The sequence below is a fragment of the Alternaria rosae genome, assembly GCF_020736505.1.
Source record: "Alternaria rosae strain MPI-PUGE-AT-0040 chromosome Unknown BKA58scaffold_2, whole genome shotgun sequence".
Lineage (NCBI taxonomy): Eukaryota > Fungi > Ascomycota > Dothideomycetes > Pleosporales > Pleosporaceae > Alternaria > Alternaria rosae.
Genome location: NW_025763571.1, coordinates 4,514,623 through 4,542,577, shown reverse-complemented (window position 1 = coordinate 4,542,577; position 27,955 = coordinate 4,514,623). Strand labels below are relative to the sequence as shown.

The 27,955-nt window shown below is 53.4% G+C and overlaps 11 protein-coding genes across 11 annotated transcripts; 5 read left to right on the top strand and 6 right to left on the bottom strand.

The window, feature by feature from the left end:
- The first annotated feature begins 45 nt into the window (after positions 1 to 45).
- On the top strand, positions 46 to 3,367 carry BKA58DRAFT_110529 (WD40-repeat-containing domain protein). The gene is made up of 2 exons (XM_046163909.1): positions 46 to 192; positions 247 to 3,367. The coding sequence occupies exons 1-2, from the start codon at positions 176 to 178 to the stop codon at positions 3,116 to 3,118; spliced, it is 2,889 nt and encodes a 962-aa protein (XP_046029971.1). The 5' UTR covers positions 46 to 175; the 3' UTR covers positions 3,119 to 3,367.
- BKA58DRAFT_110520 (mitochondrial ribosomal protein L37-domain-containing protein) lies at positions 3,260 to 4,279 on the bottom strand. The gene is made up of 2 exons (XM_046163907.1): positions 3,729 to 4,279; positions 3,260 to 3,642 (listed from the first exon to the last, which is right to left on the bottom strand). The coding sequence occupies exons 1-2, from the start codon at positions 4,186 to 4,188 to the stop codon at positions 3,401 to 3,403; spliced, it is 702 nt and encodes a 233-aa protein (XP_046029970.1). The 5' UTR covers positions 4,189 to 4,279; the 3' UTR covers positions 3,260 to 3,400.
- A 560-nt stretch (positions 4,280 to 4,839) lies between these two features.
- On the bottom strand, positions 4,840 to 5,991 carry BKA58DRAFT_110526 (uncharacterized protein). The gene has a single exon (XM_046163908.1). It carries the CDS (start codon positions 5,818 to 5,820, stop codon positions 4,966 to 4,968), a length of 855 nt encoding a protein of 284 aa, XP_046029969.1. The 5' UTR covers positions 5,821 to 5,991; the 3' UTR covers positions 4,840 to 4,965.
- Positions 5,992 to 7,604: 1,613 nt separating this feature from the next.
- Positions 7,605 to 9,573, bottom strand: BKA58DRAFT_378733 (WD40-repeat-containing domain protein). Its single transcript, XM_046169738.1, has 3 exons — positions 9,279 to 9,573; positions 8,359 to 9,229; positions 7,605 to 8,311 (listed from the first exon to the last, which is right to left on the bottom strand). Exons 1-3 carry the CDS (start codon positions 9,485 to 9,487, stop codon positions 7,796 to 7,798), a joined length of 1,596 nt encoding a protein of 531 aa, XP_046029968.1. The 5' UTR covers positions 9,488 to 9,573; the 3' UTR covers positions 7,605 to 7,795.
- A 3,569-nt stretch (positions 9,574 to 13,142) lies between these two features.
- BKA58DRAFT_110353 (uncharacterized protein) lies at positions 13,143 to 15,176 on the bottom strand. Its single transcript, XM_046163903.1, has 2 exons — positions 14,725 to 15,176; positions 13,143 to 14,679 (listed from the first exon to the last, which is right to left on the bottom strand). Exons 1-2 carry the CDS (start codon positions 14,950 to 14,952, stop codon positions 13,231 to 13,233), a joined length of 1,677 nt encoding a protein of 558 aa, XP_046029967.1. The 5' UTR covers positions 14,953 to 15,176; the 3' UTR covers positions 13,143 to 13,230.
- Position 15,177: 1 nt separating this feature from the next.
- Positions 15,178 to 16,828, top strand: BKA58DRAFT_110465 (Alpha/Beta hydrolase protein). The gene is made up of 2 exons (XM_046163905.1): positions 15,178 to 16,524; positions 16,574 to 16,828. Exons 1-2 carry the CDS (start codon positions 15,561 to 15,563, stop codon positions 16,738 to 16,740), a joined length of 1,131 nt encoding a protein of 376 aa, XP_046029966.1. The 5' UTR covers positions 15,178 to 15,560; the 3' UTR covers positions 16,741 to 16,828.
- Positions 16,505 to 17,914, bottom strand: BKA58DRAFT_378729 (Fcf1-domain-containing protein). The gene is made up of 2 exons (XM_046169737.1): positions 17,841 to 17,914; positions 16,505 to 17,785 (listed from the first exon to the last, which is right to left on the bottom strand). The coding sequence occupies exons 1-2, from the start codon at positions 17,859 to 17,861 to the stop codon at positions 16,916 to 16,918; spliced, it is 891 nt and encodes a 296-aa protein (XP_046029965.1). The 5' UTR covers positions 17,862 to 17,914; the 3' UTR covers positions 16,505 to 16,915.
- Positions 17,915 to 17,923: 9 nt separating this feature from the next.
- BKA58DRAFT_110333 (uncharacterized protein) lies at positions 17,924 to 22,205 on the top strand. Its single transcript, XM_046163901.1, has 3 exons — positions 17,924 to 20,257; positions 20,305 to 20,707; positions 20,760 to 22,205. The coding sequence occupies exons 1-3, from the start codon at positions 18,188 to 18,190 to the stop codon at positions 21,881 to 21,883; spliced, it is 3,597 nt and encodes a 1,198-aa protein (XP_046029964.1). The 5' UTR covers positions 17,924 to 18,187; the 3' UTR covers positions 21,884 to 22,205.
- BKA58DRAFT_110372 (uncharacterized protein) lies at positions 22,205 to 24,101 on the bottom strand. The gene is made up of 3 exons (XM_046163904.1): positions 23,885 to 24,101; positions 22,866 to 23,738; positions 22,205 to 22,814 (listed from the first exon to the last, which is right to left on the bottom strand). Exons 1-3 carry the CDS (start codon positions 23,897 to 23,899, stop codon positions 22,527 to 22,529), a joined length of 1,176 nt encoding a protein of 391 aa, XP_046029963.1. The 5' UTR covers positions 23,900 to 24,101; the 3' UTR covers positions 22,205 to 22,526.
- On the top strand, positions 23,881 to 25,434 carry BKA58DRAFT_110489 (U6 snRNA phosphodiesterase Usb1). The gene is made up of 2 exons (XM_046163906.1): positions 23,881 to 24,543; positions 24,601 to 25,434. Exons 1-2 carry the CDS (start codon positions 24,270 to 24,272, stop codon positions 25,329 to 25,331), a joined length of 1,005 nt encoding a protein of 334 aa, XP_046029962.1. The 5' UTR covers positions 23,881 to 24,269; the 3' UTR covers positions 25,332 to 25,434.
- A 729-nt stretch (positions 25,435 to 26,163) lies between these two features.
- On the top strand, positions 26,164 to 27,839 carry BKA58DRAFT_110339 (uncharacterized protein). The gene is made up of 2 exons (XM_046163902.1): positions 26,164 to 27,606; positions 27,659 to 27,839. The coding sequence occupies exon 1, from the start codon at positions 26,304 to 26,306 to the stop codon at positions 27,522 to 27,524; it is 1,221 nt and encodes a 406-aa protein (XP_046029961.1). The 5' UTR covers positions 26,164 to 26,303; the 3' UTR covers positions 27,525 to 27,606; positions 27,659 to 27,839.
- The last annotated feature ends 116 nt before the right edge of the window (positions 27,840 to 27,955 follow it).

Genomic DNA, 27,955 nt, shown 5'->3' with positions numbered 1-27,955 from the left:
GTTGGCCCTTGTCTAAAAAGTTTCGAGGAGGTAACCAACTCCCAACCCGACCGTTACCAGTGGCGCATACCCGCGAACATTGTCTGAGGAGCGCAATGACCTGAAGAGACTGACTCTGAGATCCTTTGAATCCTCCCCTCACCTAGTATCCGGATTTTTATAGAGGCGGCGCAAAATGGTCAAATCATACAGGTAATGCGCATATGCAGCGCAACTCGAATAGAGCTCGTACTAACTAATTCATAGCAAGTATGAGCAGTCCGATGCTTTCGGCGTGGTCGCGACTGCCACTTCCAACATCATATGGACCCCCGAAGGCCTTACGCAGCCCGGTTCGAGTCGAGTCGCAGGCGCCGGACGCGCATACGCTGCCGCCAACGAAGAAGTGCTATGCTGGGATGTAAAGAAGGGTGAACTCATGAGCAGGTGGCGCGATAACACCTGTACCGAGGAAGTCACCGTAATCTGCCGGAGCGATATCGATCCAGACGTCTTCGCCGTGGGCTACGCCGACGGAAGCATACGCATATGGGATGCGCGAACATCGACAGTCATCATCAGCTTCAACGGACACAAATCCGCAGTCACAGTTTTGACTTTTGACCAGAGTGGAGTAAGGCTGGCGAGTGGTGCCAAGGATACGGACATCGTTGTGTGGGATCTGGTCTCGGAAACCGGCTTGTTCAAGCTGAGAGGGCACAAGGGCCAAATTACCGGCCTGCAATTCCTCCATCCCGGTAGTGCACCACAGGAAGATGGTGCGGAGGACGAGGAGATGGACGTAGACGCGGACCAGGCCTTTTTGCTATCTACCAGCAAAGACGCCTTGATCAAGATTTGGGATGTCACCACTCAGCACTGCATCGAGACGCACATTGCACAAACCAACGGAGAATGCTGGGCTCTTGGTGTTTCACCGGATGGTAGCGGTTGCATAACTGCCGGTAACGACGGAGAACTCAAAGTCTGGGCTATCGACCAAGCAGGTCTTCGAAGAGCAGGTTCAGCAATTGGTGAAGGATTTGAACAGGAATACCTTACATCCAGAGGCATACTATACCGGTCGGGCAAGGACAGGACACAAGGAATCTCTTTTTACGCCAAAGCAGATTACATTGCGGTACATGGCGCAGAGAAGGCCGTTGAGATATGGCGGATAAAAACGCCAGAAGAGGTCCGCAAAGCCTTGATCAGGAAGAGGAAGAGGAGGCGAGAAAAGGCTAAGATCGAGACAAACGGAGACATGCAGGACGACGCTGATGCTGACGACAAGGTCAACGCTGCGGATGCTGAGATTGGCGAAGTCTTTGTGCCCTATGTGACCGTACGAACAGCCGGGAAAGTGAGATCAGTCGCCTGGATGCACATCAAAGGAACGAAGAAGCTACAGCTACTGGTTGGCACAAACAACAACCTCATCGACGTTTACGAGATACCCCAAAGAAGCAAGACGAAGAGCGATGAGGCACCCGACTACAGCCGCACACTATCTGTTGAACTCTCTGGCCACCGAAACGATGTACGAGCACTTGCACTCAGCTCCGATGATCGCATGCTGGCATCTGCGTCAAGTGGAGGACTCAAGATTTGGAATGTCAAGACACAAAACTGCTTGCGCACTCTAGAATGCGGCTATGCACTTTGCTGCGCGTTCTTACCAGGAGACAAGATTGTTGTTGTAGGAACCAAGGATGGCGATATCGAATTGTACGACATAGCGGCATCCACATTGCTGGACAAGATCGACGCACACGAGGGAGCTGTTTGGACTATGCAAGTACATCCCGACGGAAAGTCACTCGCCACTGGCAGTGCCGACAAGTCCATCAAGTTCTGGAATTTCGACATTGTCCAGGAAGAAATACCGGGAACAAAACGCACAACACCTCGTTTGAAGCTGTCCCAATCGCGTATACTCAAGGTCAACGACGACGTTCTAAGCGTGCAGTTCTCGCCCGACTCCAAGTTACTTGCCGTAGCAACGCTCGACAACACAGTGAAAGTCTTCTTCGTAGACTCATTAAAGCTCTTCCTCAACCTGTACGGCCACAAGCTGCCTGTACTCAACATGTCGATTTCCAGCGACAGCAAACTCATCGCGACCTGTTCTGCCGACAAGAACGTCCGCATCTGGGGTCTCGACTTTGGTGACTGCCACAAAGCGCTTTTCGGCCACGAAGACAGCATCATGCAAATATCCTTCATCCCGCACCCCGTCGACAACGACGAACGCCACATCTTCTTCAGCGCCTCCAAGGACCGCACAATCAAGAGCTGGGACGGTGACAAATTCCAGCAAGTTCAGAAGTTCAGAGGCCACCACGGCGAGATCTGGGCCATGACCGTCGCGCGAACAGGCGACTTCATTGTGACAGCCAGTCACGACAAGAGCATACGAATCTGGACCCGCTCTGACGAACCCATCTTCCTCGAAGAAGAGCGTGAACGCGAATTGGAAGAAATGTACGAAAAGACTCTCGCAACCAACCTCGAAGACGACGAAGACCCCACGGGCGCCCGCGCCGAAGCCGTCGACGCAAGCAAACAAACCATCACGACCCTCACCGCTGGAGAGCGCATCCAAGAAGCGCTGGATCTAGGCATCGCCGACCTCGAAGTCGTCCGAGACTGGGAAGCCCAACGCAGAAACAACCCTAAAATCGCGCCGCCACAGCGTAACCCCCTTTTCCTCGCTCTAGGCAACATCTCCGCCGAGCGCCACGTCCTCAACACCCTCTCCAAGATCCCCGCTGCACAACTGCACGACGCGCTCCTCGTCCTGCCCTTCTCCTCCCTCCCTGCTCTCTTCACCTTCCTCGCTATCTGGGTGCGCAAACAGTGGAACGTAACACTGACATGCCGCGTCCTCTTCTTCATGCTCAAAACGCATCAGAAGCAGATTGTGTCGAGTCGCGAACTCAAGACTGTGCTAGAGGGTATGCGCAGTGATTTGCGGAGTACGCTCATGGGCAACAAGGACTTGATTGGGTTTAACGTTGCGGCGTTGAGGTTTGTGGGTGAGAGGGTGGATGAAGCCAAATTGGTGAGGTGGGAGGATGTGGATAAGATGGATGGGGAGGAGAATAGGAAGAAGAGGGGGTTTGTGGATGTTGCGTAGATTGATGGGGATGAGAGTGCATTCGTGGCGTTTTGTTAGGTCGTTGGGCTGTGTTAAAAGTAGTTATATGGTGTACTGTGAGTCCACGTTTCGAACACTTATTCTCGGTATCCTTGTTTTACAATGCATGCTGAGAGTAATCAAGCCAAGCGTGTGCTTCGCCCCAGTCAACATGTCCACTCTACATGGTACATATCTCTAACCCCACAGATGTTTATACATGTCGTGATAGTCGTGCAGCTCCCATATTTCACACCACCAGCAGAAAAGCTCTTCCACAATCTAACCCATAGCCTTCAAGAAGTTAGCCTCCTTAATCCCCGCCCTACGCTTATTCCTCATCGCCTTTGTCAACTCCTCTCTTGCATCCTGTGCCTTGACCGCCCCCTGCAAACTACCGTCTCCAGCCGGTAAATCAATCGTCTGTTCGTATAGCGGTACTTTGGGTACCAGCATCTCCGGGTTCATGGCTTGTTCCTTGCGGAGGCGTTTTGCGGCTAGACGACGTTGTTTCTTTGATTTCGCTGGGGAGTAGTTAGTAAAACTGTTCTGCTTCTCCATGCTATGAGGTAGGGGTATGGGTGAGAGTATGAGTGTGAGGGAGACATACAGAACAAATCTCCCGCCCCAGCATCCGCCTTCTTCTCCTGCCGATCCAATATCGTCCACAGCCAACTCGGATACTCGTCGTCAGCCAACGCAACGGGATCCTGCCTGTCTTTCAGGAAATTCAACCCCTTCAGTGGTTGTCCAGCTGGTATACTGCTTTTCACCAGCGGGGCAGCCTTCTTCTTCGCGGCTTCCGCTGCCGTGGCTTTCAAATCCGGACTCGCGGCTGGTGTTAACGGCTCGCTGAAGGGCTGGGCGGCGGATGTGGAAGTCGCGGTTGGCGGGGTGTGCGAGGAAGTCGAGTCGCCTTGACGGCCGGCGGATTGCGTTGCGGTGCTGGCGGATATGGGTGTTGCGTTGCGGAGGGGGGTTGTGGTGGTGAGGAAGCGCATGGGGTGCGGGCGTGTGGAGGAGGTTATTTGGGCGCGCGAGGCGCTGCGCAGACAGGTTCGACATATCATCCTGGGCGTGCGTGGGGGGCGCTTTCAATTCGACTTTGGGGTTGTTGCTGGTCAAAAGTTTGAGATGGAATCGGAGGGCTGCCGAGGTGTTTCGCCGATTCCGGGTCGCGCTAGAGGGCATCCTTGTCTGCCGCCCGCTGTGTGCTTGAGCTCAGGAGGACCATGCTTGGTGCATGGGCTCCCTCATGCTTCTTCCTGAACGGCCTCAGGGCTCACATGTGGGCATGTGGTGGTTGTCATGGTTGTGGTTGTGGTTTCGGCAGGTGCTACGCCCCAGATGGCACCTTCCAGTTTTGTCAGGTCCCATGGACGCTGCTGGGCGACAGGGTAATCGGAAGACATCACAATCAGGCAGGAAGATAGATAAGATGTATATGTACATTTCAATTTTGAAGCACGTTCATCGGAGTAAGACATGAGCGCAGTGTGACCACCACGTCCAGCCAACCCAAACCCATGCATCGTATTCCTCCAACAGCGCCTGCGGCTAACCGCTTCTTCAATAAAATCGTACAAGACAAACATGAGAGATCGTTAGAGATAGTGTGGGATTAGTACCCAAGCCTGACGCTGGCAGTCCGAAACGCCGTACCGCGTTCCTTCCAACCAGGCCAGCAAATAGATAGTAAAACAATGAGAAACTAGAATTAGACCAAAGAGTGGTGGGGATCACAGTCCCTATAAGTATGTACACGGAAACGAGAGCGTAAGACATTGTCTAAGGTATAGGGCTGAGAGCAAAGGAGACCGTCCAGGGAGTGCAGTAAGGAGACTTGATCAAATCCAGGCCATGGGTGCGGCTTGGTGTTTGATGGCGAATCGATGGCTGAAAAGTGGGCGGATCTCCGAGAGGTAGTCGGCAGCGCAGAAAGCTGCGAGATTTTTCGAGCGCATGATGGAAATGTCCGCTTCGGTCTCTGCGTCTCGTACTACGCCGCCAAACTCCTCTACGACTTCGTTCAGTTGCTCGAGTTCTCGGCCAAAGGGGTGGTTCTCCTCTTCAATCGTGCCCTTGAACATGTCGAGCGATGATCGCTGTTCGCGCGAGTGGCGTGCAGAACCTACGCTCCCACGCGAATTCATGCTGCCGCGAGTGCTGACATTCTGAAGCGATCGCTTGTGCGCCAATCGCTCATGTGCCTTTTTGCTGTGCGAGAGAGCCCTCTGAGGAATGGCAGGCACTGCTTCTACAGTCTCCTCTTTGACTTGCTTAAGACTGGTAGTTGAGGCGGACTTCTTCAGTTGCTTGCCAGAGGATGAAAAGTAGCCGGACAGGTGGTTGGGCGCGGGCGAGATGGGTGAAGACGCCACAGAGGAGGCATCAGTGAGAGTGGTGTCTCTTGAACCATGCGAGGATGCCCGGGAGCGTGTTGACACACTGTGGTCCGAGTCGTCCGCCGAGGAGTGGCTGAGGGAAGTTGAAGACGAGACATTCCTGAGGGTCGAGATGTCAGGCGCGTTGTACGAAAGCATGTTGGTAGTCGACACCAAGGCGATAGGAAGAGAGATCTTCGAACGGTCAAAGTTGTTGATGGGCATTTTGACACTCTGGCTGCGAGTTGGCGACACCGTCGAGTCCTTCGGCTCTTCCGTCCGCTTAATGCGCCTTGTCATGGCACGAGCGAGAGACATATTGATGGATTAATTCAAAGTAGATGTGCGATATTGCAGATAAGGGTCCAGCTGTCGGTTCTGGGGCCGGTAATTCTGGCGGTGACTGTAGTTGGTCGCTACTTTGGTGCAATGCAGATATGCGGGGTACTGCCTGAGATAGATTGCGCTTGAGGCCGGCACGAGATCCAAACAGTCGCGAGCTAGAGTTGCACTAATGCGTTTGTCGCCGTGTTCTAGAAAGGATCTGGAAAAGATCACGCTGTGCTATCGGTTGTGTATTTGGACGCGTGCCCCTTTGCAGTGTAACAGTGCACTGGATTTCTGTGGATTTCGGAGTCGTAATTGTAGTACAGATGCGGCTAAGATGTTGGCTTGAGAGACCGGCACGGTTGCGTCAAGTGATCCAGTCGAGTCCTTGGGTCCTGGGTTCTTTGTTTGATTTTCGGTTTTCTGATACTGATATCGCGGCGTTTAGCGATGGGGTGAAGAATGAATGGTGGATGTGAAGTAAGTTCGTCTGTCAAAGAGCGTAGAGACCAGCTGTGTCGTAAGGAGCGAACACCGGGCCGCGAAATGAGGGAATGATGGCTGCTGTGGAAGGCAATGAGAGCGCGTAAGGCAAAGGAAGGGAGGAAGCCTGAAGATGAGGGCGGCGCGCGATAGAGCGACTCAATGGGTTGAAAAACCAGCATCCCCGGGGCGGCAGGCTAACCAAGCCGCGTCGACATGTCTCTCGAAGATTGGTAGGAATGACCGGGGGGGAGGCCAGAACCAAGCAAAAAGCAGCGAATCAGGATCTATTGGTTCCTGGGATGCTGAGTTAGTGGCGTCGACACAGCCCGGCTAAGTTTAGTGAGTGATACGTTTTCTATAGCGGGCGAATGGGATCGCTTCGCACAGAGTGCATCTACCGCCCATTCGTCTCAGATTGAGCCGGGACTCGTTGGCCTGTTTAGCTGATCCGCACGCCTTTGGTTGGGGCTGCAAAGGCCCGCTGTTTCAACACTTCCCACAAGAGAGGTCTGCTGCCGAGCTGAATCAAGGGCCTTCCCTTTCCTGTCGCGCGGCATTGACATGTGAGATGACGGAGAAATATGCGACGAATAGGTGCAGTCGGACGTCGGAGGCACAGCTTTCATTCAGCCCCGACAGCGCACGCATAGCATGTCATTATGGATAAGCACCGATGCCTGCGCAAACGGTACCGTGGTTGCGTTGGGGACGGCGTTTCTGTCAACCCCCTCCCAATCCGGTCACATGGCACTCTAGAACCTTATGCAGAAGCGCCCAAAGCAGGCCGCTCACTCGACGCCACGCGTGCCTTGCAGACGCACGAATAGACAGCTGTCTCGCATCCTCCGAGGATGTCAGTGTGCTGGCCATGGGCATCATCAAAGGGGAAATGGTTTGGCGTTTCTGCCTTGCGTGGCCTTGGTGGTTTCGAAACTGCAAAGCGCCGAGGCCGGGTAACCTGGGAGTAACGATCTGGCCGTCATCTCGCGAGATCGCAACCTGAGGCAGCGTGGTCCACTTGGTGTCGATGTGAGCTGCGAACGCAGATCAGCCGGCCGCTTGCTGACTGCCCAGTGCTGTGAGTTCGCCCGCTCGTTCCTACTTTGCTTTGTCACGCTCATGCCATGGCTGAGAAAACGAATGTGAGTTTATCGAACATCGTTTATTGATTTTGGTTGCTCGTGGTGATAGTGATGTCATTACAATAGTCCACTATGAATCATGCTGCGCCATGGTGAGGCTACTCGATTCAGATGAGATGAAAGGAGCTAAAAAGTAAGGGCGAGCTGGTTCGGACAATTTTCGAAACGTGTGCGGGACATGACTCGCGATTGCGACCCGCGAAACACGGCCTCGAGTGTTGCGGGGACAAGCTTCACAGATGGCTTGATTGTGCAGAATATAGAACACCGTACTCATAGCATAGATCTTGGTACATTCGCGACGCTTCTTAGGTCCTACATGCCCAGGGTATCATCGTCTAGTCCTCCTCCATCGACTCCCAACCCTTCTCGTCACCGTTTTCGGCGCCCTCCTCGTCGCTCTCGCCCTCCTCGGTATCGGAGTCTGTGTCCTGTTCCTCCAGACCCACGAGCCTCTCCTTGCCATCTCCTCTGATAGCGGGGACCTTGGTCGCGAAAGCCGCACGCACGGCCGCATTGGTGCTTGTGTCCCAGATCTGGACTGCACCTTTGCTACCTGCGACGGCGAGGCGGAAACCCACTTCTTTGTCGGGTGCAAAAGATGTTGAGAATACTCGACCCACACCTAGATCTCGCGATACAACCATGCTGGGACCGTTGTCTTGAATGTTCCACAGTTTTACTTGCTTGTCTGTGGAGCCTGTGACCAGGTAACCGGGTATCACTGGGTTAATATCGAATGAAGAGATGGATTCGTCATGAGCTTGTAGTACCCAGACTGGTTTTGAGGCAGAGGGGTCTTTTGGCGCGTTGCGAACGTCGTGGTAGTGTATCATACCATTCTCAGTAGAGACCTGAAGTTGTTAGTACGACGTGATCAAGCTGGTGCTGCCACACTTACGTAGAAGTAATTGGGGTCGTGAGGATTCCACCGCACAGTCTCGACATCACTCTCAACACCCCATCGTGGCGCCTTTGCATCGGGTGCGCGCACATCGGCTGCCACCACAGTCCTGTCGTAACTACCACTGAGAAGAGCAGTGGCCTCGACGGGATGCCAGGCTACGGAGCAGACCTTGTCTGTGTGGTACGTGTATGACTTGGCACACTTTGTCGTATTCAAGTCCCACAGCTTGATAGTCTTGTCTGCTGATGACGAAGCGAGGAAGTTTCGGTGTTGTCGGTTGGCTGCGAGTGAGAGGACTGAATCGACGTGGAACTCGTCGTTGGCCTTCTTCGACTTCTTCTTCTTCTTTTTGGGCTTGTCTGCCTTCATCGCATCTTCGGCGCCTTGTCCAAGTACAGCATCGGGGTACATGCTGTCCACCACATCCAAGTTCCAGATCTCGATATCAGGATCCATGGTTCCAACCGCGACGTAGTTTCCCCTGCCTTCACTTGTGCCTACCGACTTGCCTACGGGCAGATCTAACCATTCGACGGCAAGTGGGATTGCGGGCAGCATGATGTCGTGGTGCACGTAGAGATTATCGTCCTCATCTTCGTATACATAGACTTCAAGATGCGCGACTTCGTCTTCTATGCGACCAGCCAGAACCAAATTGTCTGTAGCCAGGATTTGAAGCTCCTCACGATCTTCCTCATCCTCTTCCTCGCCGCCTTTCATAGTGATGTACGGGTCGTCCTCGTCGTTCTCGTGGAAAACCAGGTTCTTCGCGTTGCCGAACATGGCCATGGTGTCGCCCTGGTCTTCAGCAACATCGTCATCGTAGTGCTCGAGGTCGTATTCCTTGAGGTCGTCATCATCGTCCCTTTCCAGTCGTTAGTCTTTGAGGTATTCTGTTTATTGAGTGCACGCACTCATCGTCCTTCTTGGAGGCCTTGGTCGAAGTTCCGTTCTTACTCCTTTCCTCAGCTTGCGCTTCCTCGAGATCTTCCTTGGCATCCTCGAGTTGGAGGTTTGCCAGCTTGGATATGCGCTCGTACTCGTCCTCGTCGAACTGGTACCGGGAAGGAAAGGGCGCCGCAAAGCCGCGCGGCACCCATGTCGTCGCTGTAATCATAGACATTGCGCTGGTAATGTGAAGTAAAATGCGCAGTGAGAGCGCAAGTCGCGTGGGGAACTTTTTTCAAAAGGTTGGAAATAATTTTGGGCGCCCCGCAACGATTGGCTGAAGCTCGTCGTTATCGATAGCGACAATTGCGGACTCCCGAGAGCATCAACTTTCTCGACGTCTCAACCCTCATAGCTACTTCACCCGCCATCGCCCTCCCTCCATACGCTCGCTCGCCCTGTCTCGTCTATAAGCATCTTTGGCAACTCAATTACTATGGAACGCGGTCACAGCCCAAAACGGCGCAAGCTCGACCCGGAAGAATACTCTATTGCGCCCCGTCCCAAGTTTCGCAAGCCCAACCAACCTGCCTCTGCCCGGCATACGCCAAACTCGCGCGATAATGGCGCAACCCCATCGCAGCGGCCTTTGGAAGGATCAGAACCTCTGGTGGAGGACTTCGATTCCATGGCGCTGGATCGCGACTGGTACGGCGGTGAGGAAAACGGACATACCTTTGGAGACGATACCCACAATCCCTTTGGTGGTGCCGAGAGCACATGGCTGGATGCACAACGGGAAGCTGCTATGACCGAGAAGAAACAGAACAACCGAGCAAGTATGCGCGCGCAACAGAAGCAGAAGGATGTAGATGCTTGGGAAACCAACCGCATGTTGCAGTCTGGAGTGGCCCAGAGGAGACATCTTGACGACGACTTCGATGACGAAGAGGACGCGATGCGGGTACATATCCTTGTGCACGATTTGAAGCCTCCGTTTTTAGACGGAAAGACTGTCTTCACCAAGCAAATCGACCCTGTACCTGCAGTACGCGACCCGCAGAGCGATATGGCTGTTTTCAGTCGGCGTGGTAGTCGTGTTGTCAAGGAGAAACGCCAACAGAAAGAGCGCGCGAAACAGACGCAGGAGGCTACAAGTGCGAAGGGAACAACGCTGGGGAATATCATGGGGGTCAAAGAAGAAGACACGGATAGTGCTGCCCCAGGCCCCGAAGACGAGGAGAAGCAGGGCGGCAGCAAGTTTGCTCAGCATCTCAGTAAACAAGAGGGTGCGAGTGCTTTCAGTAAGAGCAAGACTCTCCGAGAGCAGAGACAATACCTTCCCGCCTTCGCAGTCCGGGAAGACCTCCTACGCGTGATTCGAGACAACCAAGTCGTTATTGTGGTCGGTCAGACGGGTTCTGGAAAGACGACTCAACTGACCCAGTTCCTTTTTGAGGATGGGTACGCGAAGCAAGGGCTTATCGGATGTACGCAACCTCGTCGTGTCGCAGCCATGAGTGTTGCGAAACGTGTGAGTGAAGAGATGGAGGTGAAACTTGGTGGACAGGTCGGATATGCTATTCGTTTCGAAGACTGCACCAGCAAGGAGACCAAGATCAAGTACATGACAGATGGTGTGCTACTCCGAGAGTCATTGGTGGAGCCAGACCTGGACAAATACTCCTGTATCATCATGGACGAGGCCCACGAGAGAGCTTTGAACACCGACGTACTGATGGGGCTTCTCAAAAAAGTGCTGGCACGAAGAAGAGACCTCAAGTTAATCGTCACATCAGCTACCATGAACTCGGAACGTTTCTCACGCTTCTACGGAGGAGCTCCCGAGTTCATAATTCCAGGGCGAACATTCCCTGTTGATATCCAATACTCGCGGTCCCCATGCGAGGACTACGTCGACAGCGCAGTCAAGCAGGTCCTCGCCATACATGTCTCGCAGGGGCCTGGCGACATTCTGGTCTTCATGACGGGTCAGGAAGACATTGAAATCACATGCGAGCTGGTAGCCGAAAGGCTAAAACTTCTCAACGACCCGCCAAAACTCAGTATTCTTCCAATCTACAGTCAGATGCCTGCTGATCTGCAAGCAAAGATCTTCGACAGAGCAGCACCCGGCGTACGCAAGGTCATCGTGGCCACCAACATTGCAGAAACGAGTTTGACGGTGGACGGCATCATGTATGTGGTGGATGCCGGATTTTCTAAGCTCAAGGTTTACAACCCGAAGATGGGCATGGACACGCTCCAGATCACACCCATCTCACAGGCCAATGCCTCTCAACGTGCTGGTCGCGCTGGACGTACTGGACCTGGAAAGTGTTTCCATTTGTACACCGAGAGAGCTTTCAGGGATGAATTCTACATTCAAACCATCCCAGAGATCCAACGAACAAACCTCGCCAATACGGTCCTTCTCCTCAAATCCCTCGGCGTGCGAGACTTGCTAGACTTCGATTTCATGGATCCACCACCCCAAGACACAATAACAACCTCCCTCTTCGACCTCTGGGCCCTCGGCGCCCTCGACAACATCGGCAACCTCACCGAACTCGGCCGCACCATGACCGCCTTCCCCATGGACCCCTCACTCGCAAAGCTCATCATCACAGCCACAGAAATGGAATGCAGCGAAGAAATGCTCACAATTGTCGCCATGCTCTCCGTGCCCTCCGTCTTCTACCGCCCGAAAGAACGTCAAGAAGAATCCGACGCCGCGCGCGAGAAATTCTTCGTCCCGGAGTCTGACCACCTCACCCTCCTACACGTCTACACGCAATGGAAAGTCAACGGCTACTCCGACGGCTGGTGTATCCGCCACTTCCTGCACCCCAAAGCGCTGCGCCGCGCAAAGGAAATTCGCGACCAGATATACGACATCATGTCTAAGCAGAAGATGAAGCTCGTCTCGTGTGGTACTGATTGGGACGTGATACGTAAATGCATTTGCTCGGGCTATTACCACCAAGCTGCCAAGGTGAAAGGTATAGGCGAGTACATCAACCTGCGTACTAGCGTCACTATCCAACTCCATCCTACGTCTGCTTTGTACGGGTTGGGCTACTTGCCCGACTACGTCGTGTACCACGAACTTATCCTCACGAGTAAAGAGTACATGTCGTGTGTCACTTCTGTGGATCCACACTGGCTGGCAGACATGGGCGCGGTTTTCTACAGCATCAAGGAGAAAGGGTATTCGGCGAGGGATAAGCGTATCATGGAAACGGAATTCAACCGGAAAGCCGAGTTAGAAGCGCAGATGGCGGTCGACAAGGCGAATGAGGACCGGAGGATTGCAGAGGAGGAGAATGGGCCTGTGGTTAAGAAAGCGAGCGTTGTGAAGAAGAAAGAGGCGGATGTGGATGGGGTGGTTAAGAGACCAGTTATTGGGAAATCGAAGTTTAGGCGGAGGTGAGAGGGGATATCATGAACACAGAGCTTTCACACTGCAGTATCGAGAAGGAGAATGCGAGTATACAGAGCGGATCGATCGGTACTCATTGCAGAATACATTGATGTAATTCTGTCTCATTGATCATACCTGAACTACGCCAGGTGATCCTCAGCTAATCTTCATGGCTCAGTCGTCTAGCTTATGACCTATTGTGGCGACTACATCAATGGGAATTGCAAGTACACAAGTTCCCAAAATTGGTTTCCAGGGTTACAATGTTACCCGTGCCGTTGGGGTTTTAAAGCATACGATGAATGTATTCTACAACACGGAAAAAAAAACGAATTACTCTTGCGCGCGATACGAAAGCGTCGTTTAGCATGGTCTTAGACATTAGACTACTATCTGATATGTGCTCGTGAGAAAGACAATGAACCTAACCATGCAACGCCGTAGGGTATGCCAAGGAAAGCCCAGTACACAATAGAAATTAAGCATCAACTTTGAGAGGAGAAGAGTTTTCCGAAACTGCATCGCTAACACGTGATAGCCCGTTCACTGTATTCCTACTCCTCCTGGGTCTCGCTCTTGACCTTGGCCGCAGCCTTGACAAGCTGCTTGAGACGCTTCTCCATGACAGTGCGTCCGTCGAGTGTGTCCCAAACCTGGTGGGGCGCTTTGTTGACGATGTCCCAGCTGACGAGGTTGTCAGTGAGAGTAGTCAGATCCTTCTGCTTTCGCTCCCACTCAGAATCAGTCTTGACTTTGATACCACTGGAGACGACGACGAGCGGGGTGTTGGCGCTCTGAATGTTCCTAGCAGACGAGACCTCATTCTTGGTGAGGCTGTCAGCGACAAGGTTCTCCTGAAGTTGTGCCTTGATGTATTTTCCGGACTGGTATGCGTTGCGGCCGTAGACACGGTCTTCACGAGTGCGTCCCTTGAAGAGCGCGCCTGCGAGACGGACGGTGCCGATTGGTGAAATGATACCCCAAGCCCAGAGGATGAAACCACGGCCGGGGCCACCGATGCGGTGAAGAAGATCCTCGTGGAGAGGATCGATCATCATGATACCAACGACCTGCTTCAGGTGGCGCGAGCTGAAGATACGAGAGACGATACTGCCTGTACCAGCAGACACGAGGATATAAGGACCCTCTTCTCCAGCCTTAGCAAGAGCTTCTGAGAATGCGTCCGCGGACATGCCGGCCGAGTGTGGGGAGGGTGCGTTGTCAGAGAAAGCATAGCCGGGGCGGTCCCAGTAGCAGTAGCGGGAGATGGTACCGTTCTTGTAAGCTGCGTAGGCCCAATGCTCAAAGTCGTACTCCAATGGCGATTCGCCCGCCTCGAGGAGGATGGTAGGGTCGTTGACGCCGTGGGTCTGGGTAACGTTTCCAACGCAGGCGAGATGCACGGCGTACTTGTCGCCGTCTACAAGAATGCGGTCACCATACATCTTGAGTGTTGCGTCGCGGCCACGCATGCCGAGAGTTCCAGTCATCAAGATGACAATAATGATGAAGATGACGGTAAGGATCGTAGCGACGGTAATAGCAAGCCACTCCTTGAGTGTGCGACGCGTCTCGGCGCGGCCAGTAAGACGCTCCTCCTCTTCGTGCTTGCCGTATGCGACGACACGATCGGTCAGGATACACCACACAGCCATGACGAAAGCCCAGACAACACTTGCGATACCGACCCAGCCTTCCTCGAGTCTGATGCGAGGAATTGCTAAGATGAGGATCATATCGATGGCTAGGAGTCCGGCGATGATGGCCGTAGTGATGCGCAGACCTCTGGCAGGAGTAACGAAGAAGATGGTTGCGACGAGAAGGTTGCCAAGGGTGAGGCATGTGTAGGCGAAGTCGAAGAAGCCGGATCCACGAGTGTGTAGGCCAGGAGGGGAAACGAAGATGGATACTAGCAAAAGCACCCACCACAAGAAGGTGATTACTAGGAAGAGGATGGTCAAGTAGCGCATAGCACGAACTGTCCATAGGTTGTATGGCGATACCTGGCATCATTAGATAGATTTCGATAAAACAATCAGACAACTCACAGCTGGGTCATCTGGATCAAGGTAGCCATCTGAATTGGGTGGTGGTCTCGGACGGTCGAGAAGACGCGTCCTCTCGTTGGGCTCTTCGCTTCTCCTCGATGCCCCATTACTTCTGCGCGACGACCTCGACGCTCCATCGTCGTTGGAAATTGGTGTGGGCTCCTGAGCTGACAGAAGGCCCTGGCCGCTATTGTCGTTGTTGTCATTGCCTTTCCACATGCTGGTCATTGCGAGCTCTTGGAGCTACAAACACCTGCGATATGGTAGTTTGAGCGGACGATAACACTTATCGGTGATTTGCAAGTGTCTGTAGAGGTCCTAGGAAAGATTGGAAAAGATTGGAGCTATTCAAAGCTCGTGAAGCTTCCAGGAAGGTGACCGGGGGCGTGGAGGTTTTACTTATGCTTGACGCGCTAAGCCAAAGATCGACCGACGTCATCATCACAGTTCATCCAAGTTCGCGACTAGCGCAAATCAGAAGGCTAGATCGTCCCGCGAAAACCCCCAAGCGATCCCTACCACGTACCAACCATCTCCACGGTACCGCCCAGCCTCGTGCCGTATCTCACTGTCGTCTAACGCCGCTACGTCATTGGACTGCGAAACGGGCTTCGCGATGCATCTCTTTTTGCCTCGAACGGCCTCTCGCTAAAACATTGGCCTTTATCCCTGCCGTCTATCTGATAGCACCCCGCCTGCGTCAATTCCCCTCACGCCTCCAGGCCACGACATATTGGAACGCTGAAGAGAAGCTAGCGGCCAATCACTGACGGGCGGATCTCCACGCTCACGAAACCCTGATTTTTTGACACGAATACAGCCTCGCCCAAGCCACCATGTCCAGCTTGGCTAGAGAGTTCGCAAAGACTAAACTTTCTTCCCTGCCACCGCCGGAGCCCGTGCAGGAGGAGCCTCCCGAGTACGAAGATGACTCGTCTTCGGCATCGTCAATGTCTAGCACCGGCACTGTCAGACCGTCACATACACTAAGACCCGCCCCCGCAATACATTGGTCCGACTACTACGCCCAGGAGTTCTATCTTGAACAGCGCAGGGATGGATCAGGGCATGCCAAGTTTCATGTATACCTCACACCGCCGGCGACAGTGAAAGCACCCTTGGTAGTGCTCCACCATGGCGCCGGAAGCTCAGCAATGTCCTTTGCGCTGGCAGCCAAGGAGATTCGCAGGGCCATGCCAGAAATCGGGATCTTAGCTGTCGAAGCACGCGACCACGGAAGTGTAGTGTGGAACGCTAGTGGAGAGGTGGACAACGACCTGAGCATTGGGCAGCTCAGTCAAGATTTAGTTGACATGCTGTCGCTGACCCAGAGCAAGATGAATTGGAAAGAGCTCCCACAGATTGTTTTGATAGGACACAGTCTGGGTGGTGCAGTCGTCACCGACGCTGCAAACAAGGGCTTATTAGGAAACAAGCTGCTAGGCTTTGGAGTGCTTGATGTTGTCGAAGGCTCGGCCATGGAAACACTGGCACATATGCACACTTACCTTGCGAGTAGGCCCAAGTCGTTCCCTTCGCTACCTGCTGCTATCGAGTGGCACATCCGATCACGAACGATACGTAACCCTCAGTCGGCGCGAGCAAGCGTACCAAGCCTGCTACTGCAGAACTCGGATGGGCGGTGGGCATGGCGGACAGAGCTTGCGAGCACAGAGCCGTATTGGGAGAACTGGTTCACGGGCATGAGCGGCAAGTTCCTGAGCGGGAAGGGTGCTAAGTTGTTGCTGCTCGCTGGAACCGACAGGCTGGATAAGGAGCTGATGATTGGGCAAATGCAAGGTATGTCTAACGCCTTGTCGCTTTTGATGAGGTATCTAATGTAATGTAGGTAAATTCCAACTCCAGGTCTTTCCTGCCGCTGGACATTTCCTCCACGAGGACCTCCCGGAAAAGACTGCTGAAGTTGTGGTCGAGTTTGTGAAGCGCAACGACCGGAGTGCGCTTGTTCTTCCGCCCAAGGTCTCTGATCTCCTTGCACAAGGCAAGAGAGTATAGGGCTATCTTCTCGAGGTCCTTGCCTCCAACGCTCTCGCCCCAATTGACCTATACTATGCATGACATACGATCAGGGTATGCCGTCCCGCCGATTCGGCTCTCAGACGTGACAGCCTCCAGTATGTCGGGTATCGCATGTGGTCCACACTTGGACCCAGATCTTCTGCTCCGGCTATCATGGCGAAGCAGGCTCTCCTCCATCCGGCGCATCGCCGCCATCATCAGCCTTGGACTTGTGCTTCCTCCTCCTCTTACGAGGTGCTGATTCTTCCCGGTCGCCCCTCTGACTGTCTCCCCCGTTGGTCTCAGATGTAGACGGCCGCGACTTCTTGGTAGCACTGGGCTGGGTCGTCTTGTCCTTCTTCGGCTTCTTGACGCTCAGCGGGTTGGGTCCCTTGGGGCCCTTGCGCTTCTTCGCCTTGGGCTTTGCGTCTCCCGTAGCCTGATCTTCAATAGATTGACTGCCTTCTCCAGCTTGTCCCTCATCTTCTCGCTTTCTCTTTGGGGCCGAGGCCGCGTCTGGCTTCCGCTGCCCTTTGAGTCCCAACTTGAACTTTGATTTTTCTTCTCGCTCACGGTGTTGCTCCGTCACATCAGCCATAGACTCCATGAGCACTATAGACTTGGAAAGGTATATGATGGGCACACCGGCGATCTGTCGCATCTTTGCACGCGTGCTCGGATCGTTGGCCGCAACCACGTATCGATGCTTGTTTGTCGCATTGTCCTTGGGATCCACCACGGAGCTCAGGCACTCCAGTGTACTCAGCGGCTTCTCCAAATCCTGATGGTTGCACCGCCGACGTTCGTACTCCTTGGCTTGTAATATGAGGGTCTCATTCTTCGGTTCTGCGAGGTAGAGGTGTCGCATGTCGCACGTCGTGATCATGGGCTTTACCTGCCCGCCGAGCATCTTCTGGAGTCGCGCGAGAAGGTCGATTTTGCAGGAGTAGGCATCTTCGAGGATCTGTGAATCAAGTAGGACTTGGTAGGGTTCGCGGAAGCCGAAGTTGAGTTCGTATTGATGGAGCTGCTTTTTGTACGCCTGCCGTGCGATCAGTATACTTTGTGAATGTCTCTAACAAGGATTCATCTCCTACCTTTGCGCGCTTTAACTTCATTGCGACTGTGTGTTTGGGAACGGTTGATTGTTCGCGGGGAAAAAAGTTCTATGCGGCCAAAAGTTTGGACCAGAGCGCGGAATCTAACGCATGCACCAGCCACGCGTGCGACGCTAGCCCCGTATGCGACGTCTGCGGCTTGGAGACACCCCCGTTGCTCTCCGCTTTAGTAAATCCGCCTCAGGGCATCCCACGCCCAATTGTACATATTGTACATACCCGCACATATACTTGATTTGTTTCCTACGGCGGCCCCTGCGCTTTTCCCTGTTGACACGACTGCGAACCTGCCTCTCCATGCGTTTCTCACGGTAGTCCCCACCAGTATGAGCGAGAACCCCGCCGCGGCCCCCAAGAATGAGGGAAATAATGCCGAGACCGCGGAGGTGAAGAAGGAACCCAATGAAGCCGTCGAATACGATGATTTTGGTCTGCCTATACGGAAGAGGAGGCCGCGGACACCAGTGGAGGACAGTTCCGACTCGGAAGGGGAGAAGTTTGAGGATGCTGTAGTCTCTACGGCAGCGAGTCCGAAGGAGGTCGCGGTGCCAGCACAAGGAAAGGAAGAAGTCAAGGCAGGCAGTACGGTGGAGAAGCTTCCTGAGGTCGCATCTGAGGTTACCGTGAAGGAAAGCGATGCGACACCGCAAGTCAATGGGCAGGCGAATGAGCCCGTTGAGGTCACCGACCCCAAGGCACCTGAAGACAAGCCGGTAGAAACGAAGCAAGACACACCCGAACCTACAAAGCCTCCTGAGATCACGGAAACACGCACAAGCACGAGTGCCGCGCCTTCACATCTCCACCAAACGAGCGTCCCGGCCATATCCGAGTATTCACACCAGCATGCAGTCATACAATCACAAAGAGAGGTCAAGGAGGAGAAGAAGGAAGAGGACGACGGCGAGTGGCAGACCATGCCAGCATACGCTCGATACGACATGTACGACGACGACAACAGGCTCATTGCGAAGGAGAACACGGAAGAGCTGGAAGACATGCACGGTTATGCCAACGTCGGAGGCGCCGCCAAAGGATATACCAGAGTTATCATGGACGACGATGCTGACTCGCAAACGAGCATGGACGACAATACCGCCTACCTTTTCAAGGAGAGGAGTACTGCACTGGCCGACGAAGATGAGGAGGGTCGGGATCCGCTCTCGCAAATGCAGGCGACCAAGAACCTCCTTACCGAAGGACAGCGTGTTGCATATGTCGGGTTGGTACGATTGGCCATGGTGGAGATGGAACGGAAGTTCTCGAACTTCGAAACGACCAACAAGAAGATGAAGAAGCTGCTCGAGCTCCAGTCAGGAACGACAAAAATGTGGGCACAGAAGATCATGGTCAAGATTTACGGGCACATGGACATCAATGCTTCTGAGCAGATTATGATTGAGCAACTGTCCGAGCATGGCGTGGTTCCTGGAGACCTTACACCAGCACTGATGCAGAATGCTCGAGTAAAAAATCCAGCAGCGGAAGATGCGGAGACCGTAAACGAATCAGACTCTACCAGACCGTCTATATCGTCGCCGCGCCCCGAATCACCTGCAGGGAAGCCAAAACCAAAGAGGGCATCGACCATGGATTCGCAAGACGACTTGCAAACTCCGCCCCCTCCGCCGTACCAGGAACACCAAGATGACGATTTTGATTATCCAGAAGTTAGGTCGCCATCACAACTCCCCACTAGCAAAAACCTAGACATCGATTTACGGTGGACCGTACTGTGTGATCTGTTCTTGGTACTCATCGCCGACTCTGTCTATGATTCGCGTTCACGAGAGCTGTTTCAGCAAGTCGGGCAATATCTCAGCGTAGACTGGCTGGAAGCTTGTCGCTTCGAAAAGCGCGTCACCGATGCTTTGGAAATGCAGGAGCAAGCAGACAAAGAGAACTGGAATGAGGACGAACACATGGTCAGCCGAGCTAAGCGGGCGCGGAACAAGCGATTGGCGTTCATGGGCCTTGCGACTGTTGGTGGCGGTCTCGTCATTGGATTATCTGCTGGACTTCTCGCTCCGGTCATTGGTGCCGGTCTCGCTGCAGGCTTTACAACAATCGGTGTGGCAGGTACAAGTAGTTTCCTGGCTGGTGCCGGAGGTGCTGCTATCATTACATCGACTGGTGTAGTCACGGGTAGTACTGTCGGCGTGCGGGCCATGAACAGGCGAACAGGTGCTGTCAAGACTTTTGAGTACCGTCCGCTTCACAACAACAAAAGAACGCATCTCATCATTACGTTGGCAGGCTGGATGAACGGAAAGGTTGACGATGTCCGTCTTCCGTACAGTACGGTCGATCCCATCATGGGCGATATATATTCCGTGCTATGGGAACCTGAGATGCTGAGGAGTATGGGTGACACAATCAACATCCTTGCCACTGAAGTGAGTTTATATATGTAAACTGCCAAGGTGCTTACTGACCACATCAGGCTCTCACACAAGGTCTCCAACAAGTCTTGGGAAGTACCATCCTTACAGCTCTCATGGCCGCTATGACACTTCCCTTGGCTTTGACTAAGCTTTCCTACCTTATCGATAATCCGTGGATCGTTTCGCAAGCACGAGCAGACATGGCTGGATTGATCCTTGCAGACTCCCTCATCGATCGCAACTTAGGGACACGACCGGTCACTCTTGTCGGTTTCTCGTTAGGCTCAAGAGTCATTTTCTCGTGTCTAAAGGAACTTGCGAATAGAGGGGCGTTTGGTATTGTGCAGAATGTATACATGTTCGGCACGCCAGCAGTAGCCAAGCATGACGAGTACATCAGGGCAAGATCTGTCGTGCCTGGAAGGTTTGTCAATGGGTATGCTACCAATGACTGGATCTTGGGTATGTCGCACATCTTTCTTCTACTTGTTGCCGATTGCTAACAAACTTCCAGGCTACCTTTTCCGTGCTACCAGTGGTGGTGTAATGCGCGTAGCTGGCCTCGCGCCCGTCCAAATCCCAACCATCGAGAATGTAAACGTAACCGAGCTAGTTCCTGGCCACATGGCCTACCGTGCCGCCATGCCCAAGCTACTCCGCGAAGTTGGCTGGCTAGTTGAATCCGACGAATTCGCCGAGATTGAAGACCCGGACCCTGAGAATCACGAGATACGCCAGCGTGAGCTCATCAACGAGATCGAAGAAGCGCGAAAAGACCTGGAGAAGAAGGCGCAAGAAAAGGAGAAGAAGGGTGGCAAACTGAGCTGGTGGAAGAAGAAGAAAGCCGACAAGAAAGACTGGGAAGTCTACGACGAACACTCCACTGCCGCTCCGCCAGGCCACCGGAAGCTAGACGTAGACCAAGACCCAGCGAAACTAGCAGAAAACCAAGTCATGTTCGATATCGACGCAATCAGAAAAGAAGTAGCGACCCTAGCCGCCGAAAGCAAAGAATACAACGCCGAAGCCGAATTCGAGATCAAAGAAATCAAAAGCACGCTACCACCCATGAAAATCGACATCGCAACCGTATCCCCATCCCAGACAACAAGTCCGCGCTCTACGCTTAGGGAAACGAAGAGTTACAACGACAGTCTAGGTATACCAAGCACCGACCCCAAGAAAACTTCTTCTTCCTCTTCTCCATCCAACGGCCACTACGACGAATACGACGAATTCGACGACCCCGGCGCGGGTCAAATGGAAATGACATTCGACACCTCGTTCCGCGACCCCCCGTCATCCGCTACCACCCCTAGTAAATTCCCCCTCCCCGCATCACCCTTACCCTTACAACCAAGTCGATCCGGCACTTCCTCGCCCTGGGACTCGGGCACACCCAGTAAAAATAACTCTGGTACCGCCCAGTCCTGGAATTCAGATGCTACTGCGCAGCCGTCTTGGGACGATACCCCGGGCCCCGCTGAACGCCCGCCTTTGCGCTCGGCGAAAACGGAGTCTCACGCGAGTAGTTTGGGGCCGCAGGCCACTGGTGGTGATCTGGGGCATAATGCTTGGGCTGATGAGTTTGAGGATGACTTTGGGCAGGAGAAGGAGGTTAAGATGAGTTTTATGTGATGCGTTGCGATGTGATGGGAGGGGAGGGCTTCCTTTTGCTGTTAATGTGGCGTATTGGGTTGGTTCCGGCTGTTACTTGTTCGACTTTGTCTGGCGCATTGTTGCATATTTCAGCGCGCATCAAGGAGTTTGAACGTCGTTATGTTGCCAGGCAGGCGTTTTGTATTACGTTCGTTGGGTTGGGGGATGTGTCTTTGGCGTAGGCATTGGGTGGGTAGGCGATTGGGTATGCGATTGGGTATTCGTTCGTGCTCATTGTTTGCGTAGGGATAGGAGAGGTGTCACAGATAGTAGATAATTACAATACCAACATATGCCACACACTTTGAACATTTGGCGCAAGCTTAGACAAGTTATGTGTCATTATTCGTAACCTACTAAAAACTACTCGTATATCGTACACGGCTCCTATCAAGCCCCCATATGCGGTGCAAACTATGATATACCATGAATGTACGTCATCTATGCGCTAATATTGTCGAGCCACAAGTGAAAGGAAAACAAGGACGCTCAATATGCGTCAGTATGCGATGCGTATTTGTACAATTTCGGAAAGTCGCTCAAAACGGAATGGGTATCAAGCCGTTGCGTGTGTGTGTGGAACTTCAGAGAAGCGCTTGGAGCGTGGAAAGAGCGGGATCCCCTAGATCTCGGCTTCTTGCTTGCGACGACGGATGCTACCGAGGCGCCTCTTGATTGCGCCGCCAACACTCCTGCCAGTGGTGTTGCTGCGGCCGATGCCAGAGGCTTCGGCGTCGGTGGCGACGGAGGGCACGATGCCGGGTGCTTCGGCATGGCCAACGCTGCGAGTGCGAGAGCTGCGGGTGGTCATCTCCGTACCGCTGTCGCCGAAGCGCTTGTGGTCCTTCAGGGCCTTGTCAATGGAGTAGGAGGGTTCGCCCTTGCCCTTGAGATCGTCTGGGTGGTATTCCTGCGATGTGTTAGAGAGGTTCAGTCTAAAAGGAATGGTTGGAGGACATACAACACCAGGCCAGCGACGGTAATCAGCTCCAGGCTCTCGCATCAGGTCAGCTCCCTCTTCATAATTGAGAACCCTTCCGAAACGATCTGCCATGCCAGGTGGTACGATAGCGACACCCTCCAAAGGACGGTGCCTCTGTACAGAGTCGACGATGTTCTCCCGTGGAGTAGCCTTCAGAGCCTCCTCGTTTGAATCCTTGACCGCCGCGAGGGGACTGTATTTTTCGACGCGGTTGCGAGCGAGACTGGCAGCGTCATACGGGCCCTCGTGGTGGTACCGACCGAAGGGTGTCTTATCGAGACGATCGATGACGTCGGCGCCTTGGAAGTTCTTTTTCCTAAGATGAGGAGCACGGTGAGCAACTTTCTCATCATGACGCAATTGGTCAAGAGGCCTGTGTGACTTGTCACCAGGATAGCGCTCTCTCAATGAGCCAGAGCGGTCGCGCGTAACTCCGCTCTTCTTCATGGATGTAGGGGCATTGTCGCTGGATCGTCGAGGCCGGCTTCCGTTCATGGGTCCGAAGATTTCCGCGCGGTGGTTGTCGGAGAAGTGGGCACGTCTGGGGCTTGCAGAGGCGGGAGGGGATGGGTAATCATACCTCCTACTCTGCGGTGTAGTTTGTCCAACCTGCGATACTGAAGCCGAAGCGCCCTTTGACTCGGATGAAGCCCTGGAACGGCGGAATGGGTTGGTCTCGACGGAACTACCGGTATTGTGGACACTGACGGTTGGGTGGCCTTTGGTCTCTCCAGCGGATCCGGGTGGTGTGATGGGTGCTGCGGGAGCATATGTGGAACGGAAGTGGCTGTTGAGTCCAGTCTCGTCGCTTGGGTCTGGTTCGATCAGAGGATCAATCAACGCATGATGGGCCTGCTAAGTTAGCTTGAATGTCCAAAGATGATGTATTGCGCTGAACTGGTTTGAGACGGGTTGAATGGGTCTTGCCGGCGCACATAGGAGGCACAGGAACGGATCACCCACGCGCCCGGAACAGATGTAACAAGAGGGATACTCACACTCTCCATTGCCATGATGATTGGTTTGTGTTGCTAGTGTTTGATAGTTGGCGAACTCAGGAAGATTGGAGTAGTTGTAGTGTTGGAGATTAGTGGTCAGACGAATGTCAGGTGCTAAATGGATACGAGAGGAATGAACAGGTGACGAGAGGGAGAGCGAAGTACATAAAGGCCTGACTTGGCAGGTACCGGGGACGCGTACATCATCGGTTCGCAGTCGCGGCCCTGCGTCAGATTTCTTCTTGTCCGCTCTTGGTGGAAAGAGCGGCCCAATCGCTGCCATACGTCATGCGGATGCGCTAGGCTGCAAGTGGGTCCGCCGCTTGGTCCTCTCCACGAGTGACGACAGCTACGATGATCCCTCACCATCACGATCCAGCCCATCATGTCCCTGGTGGATTATCCAGATTCTGCCTCGGATGATGATGACCAGAGCCTCGATGCCTCTGCCCAGACGGCACAATCTGCCGCCAAAGCTACATCGAAGCGCAAGCACAGCGCATCTGGGGATGCCCTGCCTCCGCTTCCGCCAGCCTTTCACGACCTCTACGCGACAAATGCGCGCGTCAGCACTAGCGACAACCCAAGCCTACATGGCGGACGGAAACGGGCTGTACCTCACGTCGAGGGCAAGTGGCCCAGTCATGTCTACTTAGAGTGTAAGGGTGCCCAGAATTATTCATCGCCAATATGGATAACAGACTAACGCGTTCGAGGGATACCTACACAGCATGAGTCTGATGCTCTACACAGCCTACTACAGCATGTGAGAGATACTATTGCTCTTGAAAATACCAAGCGAACGAAGATACTGCCCATACCAGAGATCATACCATCTCTTCAGTCAGAACTGGGTGCGTCGCTACCTCTTCATGTGTCGTTGTCGCGAACCCTGCAGATCAACACCGATGACAGAGAGCCGTTTCTGAAATCGTTGAGTGTTGCTGTGCGGCGATCCGCAGTGCGCGCTTTCAATTATGAGTTTCAGAACTTGAAGTGGGTGTCCAACTTCGAACGCAATCGATGGTTTCTGGTCCTTGGCATTAAGAAGTCCGCACTCAACGAACTTAACCGTCTGCTACAAGCATGTAACGACGCGACCCAATACAGCGGTCATCCAGGTCTGTATACAGGCGGAGTGGGAGACGGTCCGAAGGAGAGCCATGACTCTAACGACGGTCCGAAGCGGAGGAAGGTCGACAAGAACGAGCCTCAAAGCCATGATTATTCGCAATATTTCCACGTCAGCATCGCTTGGAACCTGGCTGAGCCTGACCCCGAGTGGGTTGCTCTGGTCCAAAATATCGACACCAGTAAGTTCGTTCAGGCACCTGAGGCTGCTTTTGATGCCGTCAAAGTAAGGATTGGAAACACAGTCCATAACATTGCCCTGGCTAGCAAGAGAGCCGGTCTTGGGAGGGTCGGAGGAGGGCTGGGTTTGGCATGATCATCGCATTGCGATGACGTGCCGGGTTCTGGATTCGCAAGCTGGCCAGGGTCTTATCTCCTGTTGGGTGTCAGGAATTATGGACCCGGCAGCACGTTCCAACAACAACACGGCACATACGAACAGGTATTTCACGTGCGCACAACTTTGAGCGTGGAGGTTTTCAACTGTACAGAACCTACCACTACTCAGCGACTGTAGCTGCGATGCGATGCGGGAGAACAGGTCGAGTCGCCGTAGAGTATATTCAGACTGACGTAGGTAATTGCGGATAGCGATCGCGCTGTGTAAGAAAAAGTAATGCGATCACATCTCAACACATGGAGCTCATACTGGTTCTTTTGGCAGAAGGAGAACAATGGCATCATGAGGTTGCTCCTTTCGCATCTCGTTCCAACGGCCTGCGGCCCCAGGCACATCATTCACCGGACATCACTTGGCTTGAAGCTTGACGCAAATAAGGCGCGTTGCTACGTGTAACCTTATTTGCTTTCAGTAAGCACTAAACTGGCCGGACTCACGCGACCGTCGAGCCACGTTGATCTCGAACGATTCTCGCAGGAGACGCGCCAGCAGTGCACGTGCTTGTGTACATTGGAGATGTGCATTCGCAGTCTCTGAACCCATACTTGTGGCGTGTGGCTTTTGAGGCGCAAATGTTCGGCATGTCGTGTACTTTCGGGTCCGACATGTCAGACTCGACGCGCTGCAGACCCAATTAGGACCCGAGATTTCGCGTGCGGGGATGAGAAACGTGACACTCGCCTAGGCAGCAAGATAAGTATGGAAGTATATATCGTGAGGTTTGAAGACAGGATGCGCGATATATTAAATCTCAATTCACGAAGCTACGATTGTTATATCATATACTCTTCTTGCGTCTGCGATTACACCTAAAGGACCTGCGATCACTAGAGAAGTGCAAACACTAGTCCGCTACCCTTACAGGACTTGCAGAACCCTTGAACAGCCATGGCATCAGTCACAAGACCTGTCCAGCTGAAGATCGGCATCATAGGCGCTGGCCCTGCCTCTCTCACCCTCGCCAACATACTTCAGAAGCACTCCATTCCCTTCAGCATCTTCGAGTCCGCGTCAGAACTCCGCACGCAAGGTGGCTCTCTAGACCTCCATCCCCAGTCTGGTCAGCTCGCCCTCAAAGAAGCAGGACTATGGGAACCATTCGTCAAGCATGCGCGACCAGAAAGTGATGTGATGAAGATTGTGACTTTGGATGGAGAGGTACTCTGGGATGAGAATGGAGCTGATAAGCAAGACATCAAAGAAGAGGAGAAGTTTGACGGGAGACCTGAGATTGATCGATTGGCATTGGCGACACTAATGTTCGAGAATCTGAAGGTGGGGTCCGTGAAGTTTGATAGGAAACTGAAGGAAGTCGCGCCGTCCACTGAAGATGAGGGGAAGTACAACCTACACTTCGCAGACGACACGAAAGAGCTGGGGTTTGATCTTGTAGTCGGCGGAGATGGCGCATGGTCCAAGGTTCGCACACTTCTCACCAACCAAATGCCTCAGTACTCTGGCATATCTTCTGTGGCGATGATGTGCAAAGACGTCAAGGCCGATCCCTGGCTGCTTGAATACGTAGGAGAGGGCTCGATGATGGCTTTTGGCGAGGGTTGTGCGGTGCAGTCTCAACGGCAAGGTGACGGCAGCCTACGGACTTATGCCAGCTTGCGCGTGCCGGAAGACTTCCTGGAGACGTGTGGCATTGATTGGGATGAGAAAGAGACGGCGCGCAAGACTCTTGTGGACCGCTACCTTTCTCATATACACGACGATCTCAAGCGTATCATATTTTCCTCCACAGAAAGCCTCACCGCTCGAGCCCTGTGCGAACTACCGATTGGGTTCCGCTGGCCCTCTCGCTCAGGTGTCACTCTCATTGGTGACGCTGCGCATGTTTTCACGCCTTTCGCCGGCGAAGGAGTCAACGTGGGCATGAAAGACGCACTCGTACTGGCACAAGAGATCATCAAAGTGTGCAATGGAGAGAAATATCTGGATGTTGCTGTGAAGGACTACGAGGAGGAAATGTTCCCACGGTCCACAAAGGCGGCAATCAAAACGGCAAAGGGGAAACAGGAGCATTTCAGTGGAGATGGATCTAAGCATTTCGCGGACATGATGAAAGCGCATTACTACGGGCAGCAAGAGGGTGGTGCTCAGTAGGGAGGTGAGAGTCCAGACTCTGGAGGTGGATCAGGAAGACTGGGTGGCGGATATGTTCTGGAAGAATTGGATCTACATTATGGTAATTCACAGCATAAACATACATACTCACCGATATACTCAACTCATTACAGATCTCACGTTGTATGCAAAATCTGAGGGGTATAACGTGCCCGACTATGGGTATAGCTTTAGGACAGGAGGAAGTTGTAGCCACGATGCGACGGATACTGGAACTTGCCTGCTACATATTCTAGCTTGAATGGTCGCTAATTGGCGAAGAGTGCCTATTGTTAAAGGACAGAAGGGCTGTCAGCGCGGGTACCGAGTGGTCGCCTGACCACTTGTTCGATCGCTCAGGAGCGAGCTATGTAGCCAATGCCGACCAGGCATCCAAGGCTCTCAGCGCTTGGTACAACAACTGAATACGC

Coding starts and splice junctions, on each gene's coding strand:
- BKA58DRAFT_110520 (XM_046163907.1), bottom strand. CDS start 4,188: ATGATATGTCGAACCTGTCTGCGCAGCGCCTCGCGCGCCCAAATAACC. Junction 3,643..3,728: donor TGGGGCGGGAGATTTGTTCT/GTATGTCTCCCT, acceptor ACTACTCCCCAG/CGAAATCAAAGAAACAACGT.
- BKA58DRAFT_110526 (XM_046163908.1), bottom strand. CDS start 5,820: ATGTCTCTCGCTCGTGCCATGACAAGGCGCATTAAGCGGACGGAAGAG.
- BKA58DRAFT_378733 (XM_046169738.1), bottom strand. CDS start 9,487: ATGTCTATGATTACAGCGACGACATGGGTGCCGCGCGGCTTTGCGGCG. Junction 9,230..9,278: donor GCCTCCAAGAAGGACGATGA/GTGCGTGCACTC, acceptor ACGACTGGAAAG/GGACGATGATGACGACCTCA. Junction 8,312..8,358: donor ACGACCCCAATTACTTCTAC/GTAAGTGTGGCA, acceptor TAACAACTTCAG/GTCTCTACTGAGAATGGTAT.
- BKA58DRAFT_110353 (XM_046163903.1), bottom strand. CDS start 14,952: ATGACCAGCATGTGGAAAGGCAATGACAACAACGACAATAGCGGCCAG. Junction 14,680..14,724: donor TTGATCCAGATGACCCAGCT/GTGAGTTGTCTG, acceptor TAATGATGCCAG/GTATCGCCATACAACCTATG.
- BKA58DRAFT_110465 (XM_046163905.1), top strand. CDS start 15,561: ATGTCCAGCTTGGCTAGAGAGTTCGCAAAGACTAAACTTTCTTCCCTG. Junction 16,525..16,573: donor GATGATTGGGCAAATGCAAG/GTATGTCTAACG, acceptor AATGTAATGTAG/GTAAATTCCAACTCCAGGTC.
- BKA58DRAFT_378729 (XM_046169737.1), bottom strand. CDS start 17,861: ATGAAGTTAAAGCGCGCAAAG. Junction 17,786..17,840: donor TGAAGTTAAAGCGCGCAAAG/GTAGGAGATGAA, acceptor ATCGCACGGCAG/GCGTACAAAAAGCAGCTCCA.
- BKA58DRAFT_110333 (XM_046163901.1), top strand. CDS start 18,188: ATGAGCGAGAACCCCGCCGCGGCCCCCAAGAATGAGGGAAATAATGCC. Junction 20,258..20,304: donor TCAACATCCTTGCCACTGAA/GTGAGTTTATAT, acceptor TGACCACATCAG/GCTCTCACACAAGGTCTCCA. Junction 20,708..20,759: donor TACCAATGACTGGATCTTGG/GTATGTCGCACA, acceptor ACAAACTTCCAG/GCTACCTTTTCCGTGCTACC.
- BKA58DRAFT_110372 (XM_046163904.1), bottom strand. Junction 22,815..22,865: donor ACCGTCGCTGGCCTGGTGTT/GTATGTCCTCCA, acceptor AACACATCGCAG/GAATACCACCCAGACGATCT.
- BKA58DRAFT_110489 (XM_046163906.1), top strand. CDS start 24,270: ATGTCCCTGGTGGATTATCCAGATTCTGCCTCGGATGATGATGACCAG. Junction 24,544..24,600: donor CAGTCATGTCTACTTAGAGT/GTAAGGGTGCCC, acceptor AACGCGTTCGAG/GGATACCTACACAGCATGAG.
- BKA58DRAFT_110339 (XM_046163902.1), top strand. CDS start 26,304: ATGGCATCAGTCACAAGACCTGTCCAGCTGAAGATCGGCATCATAGGC.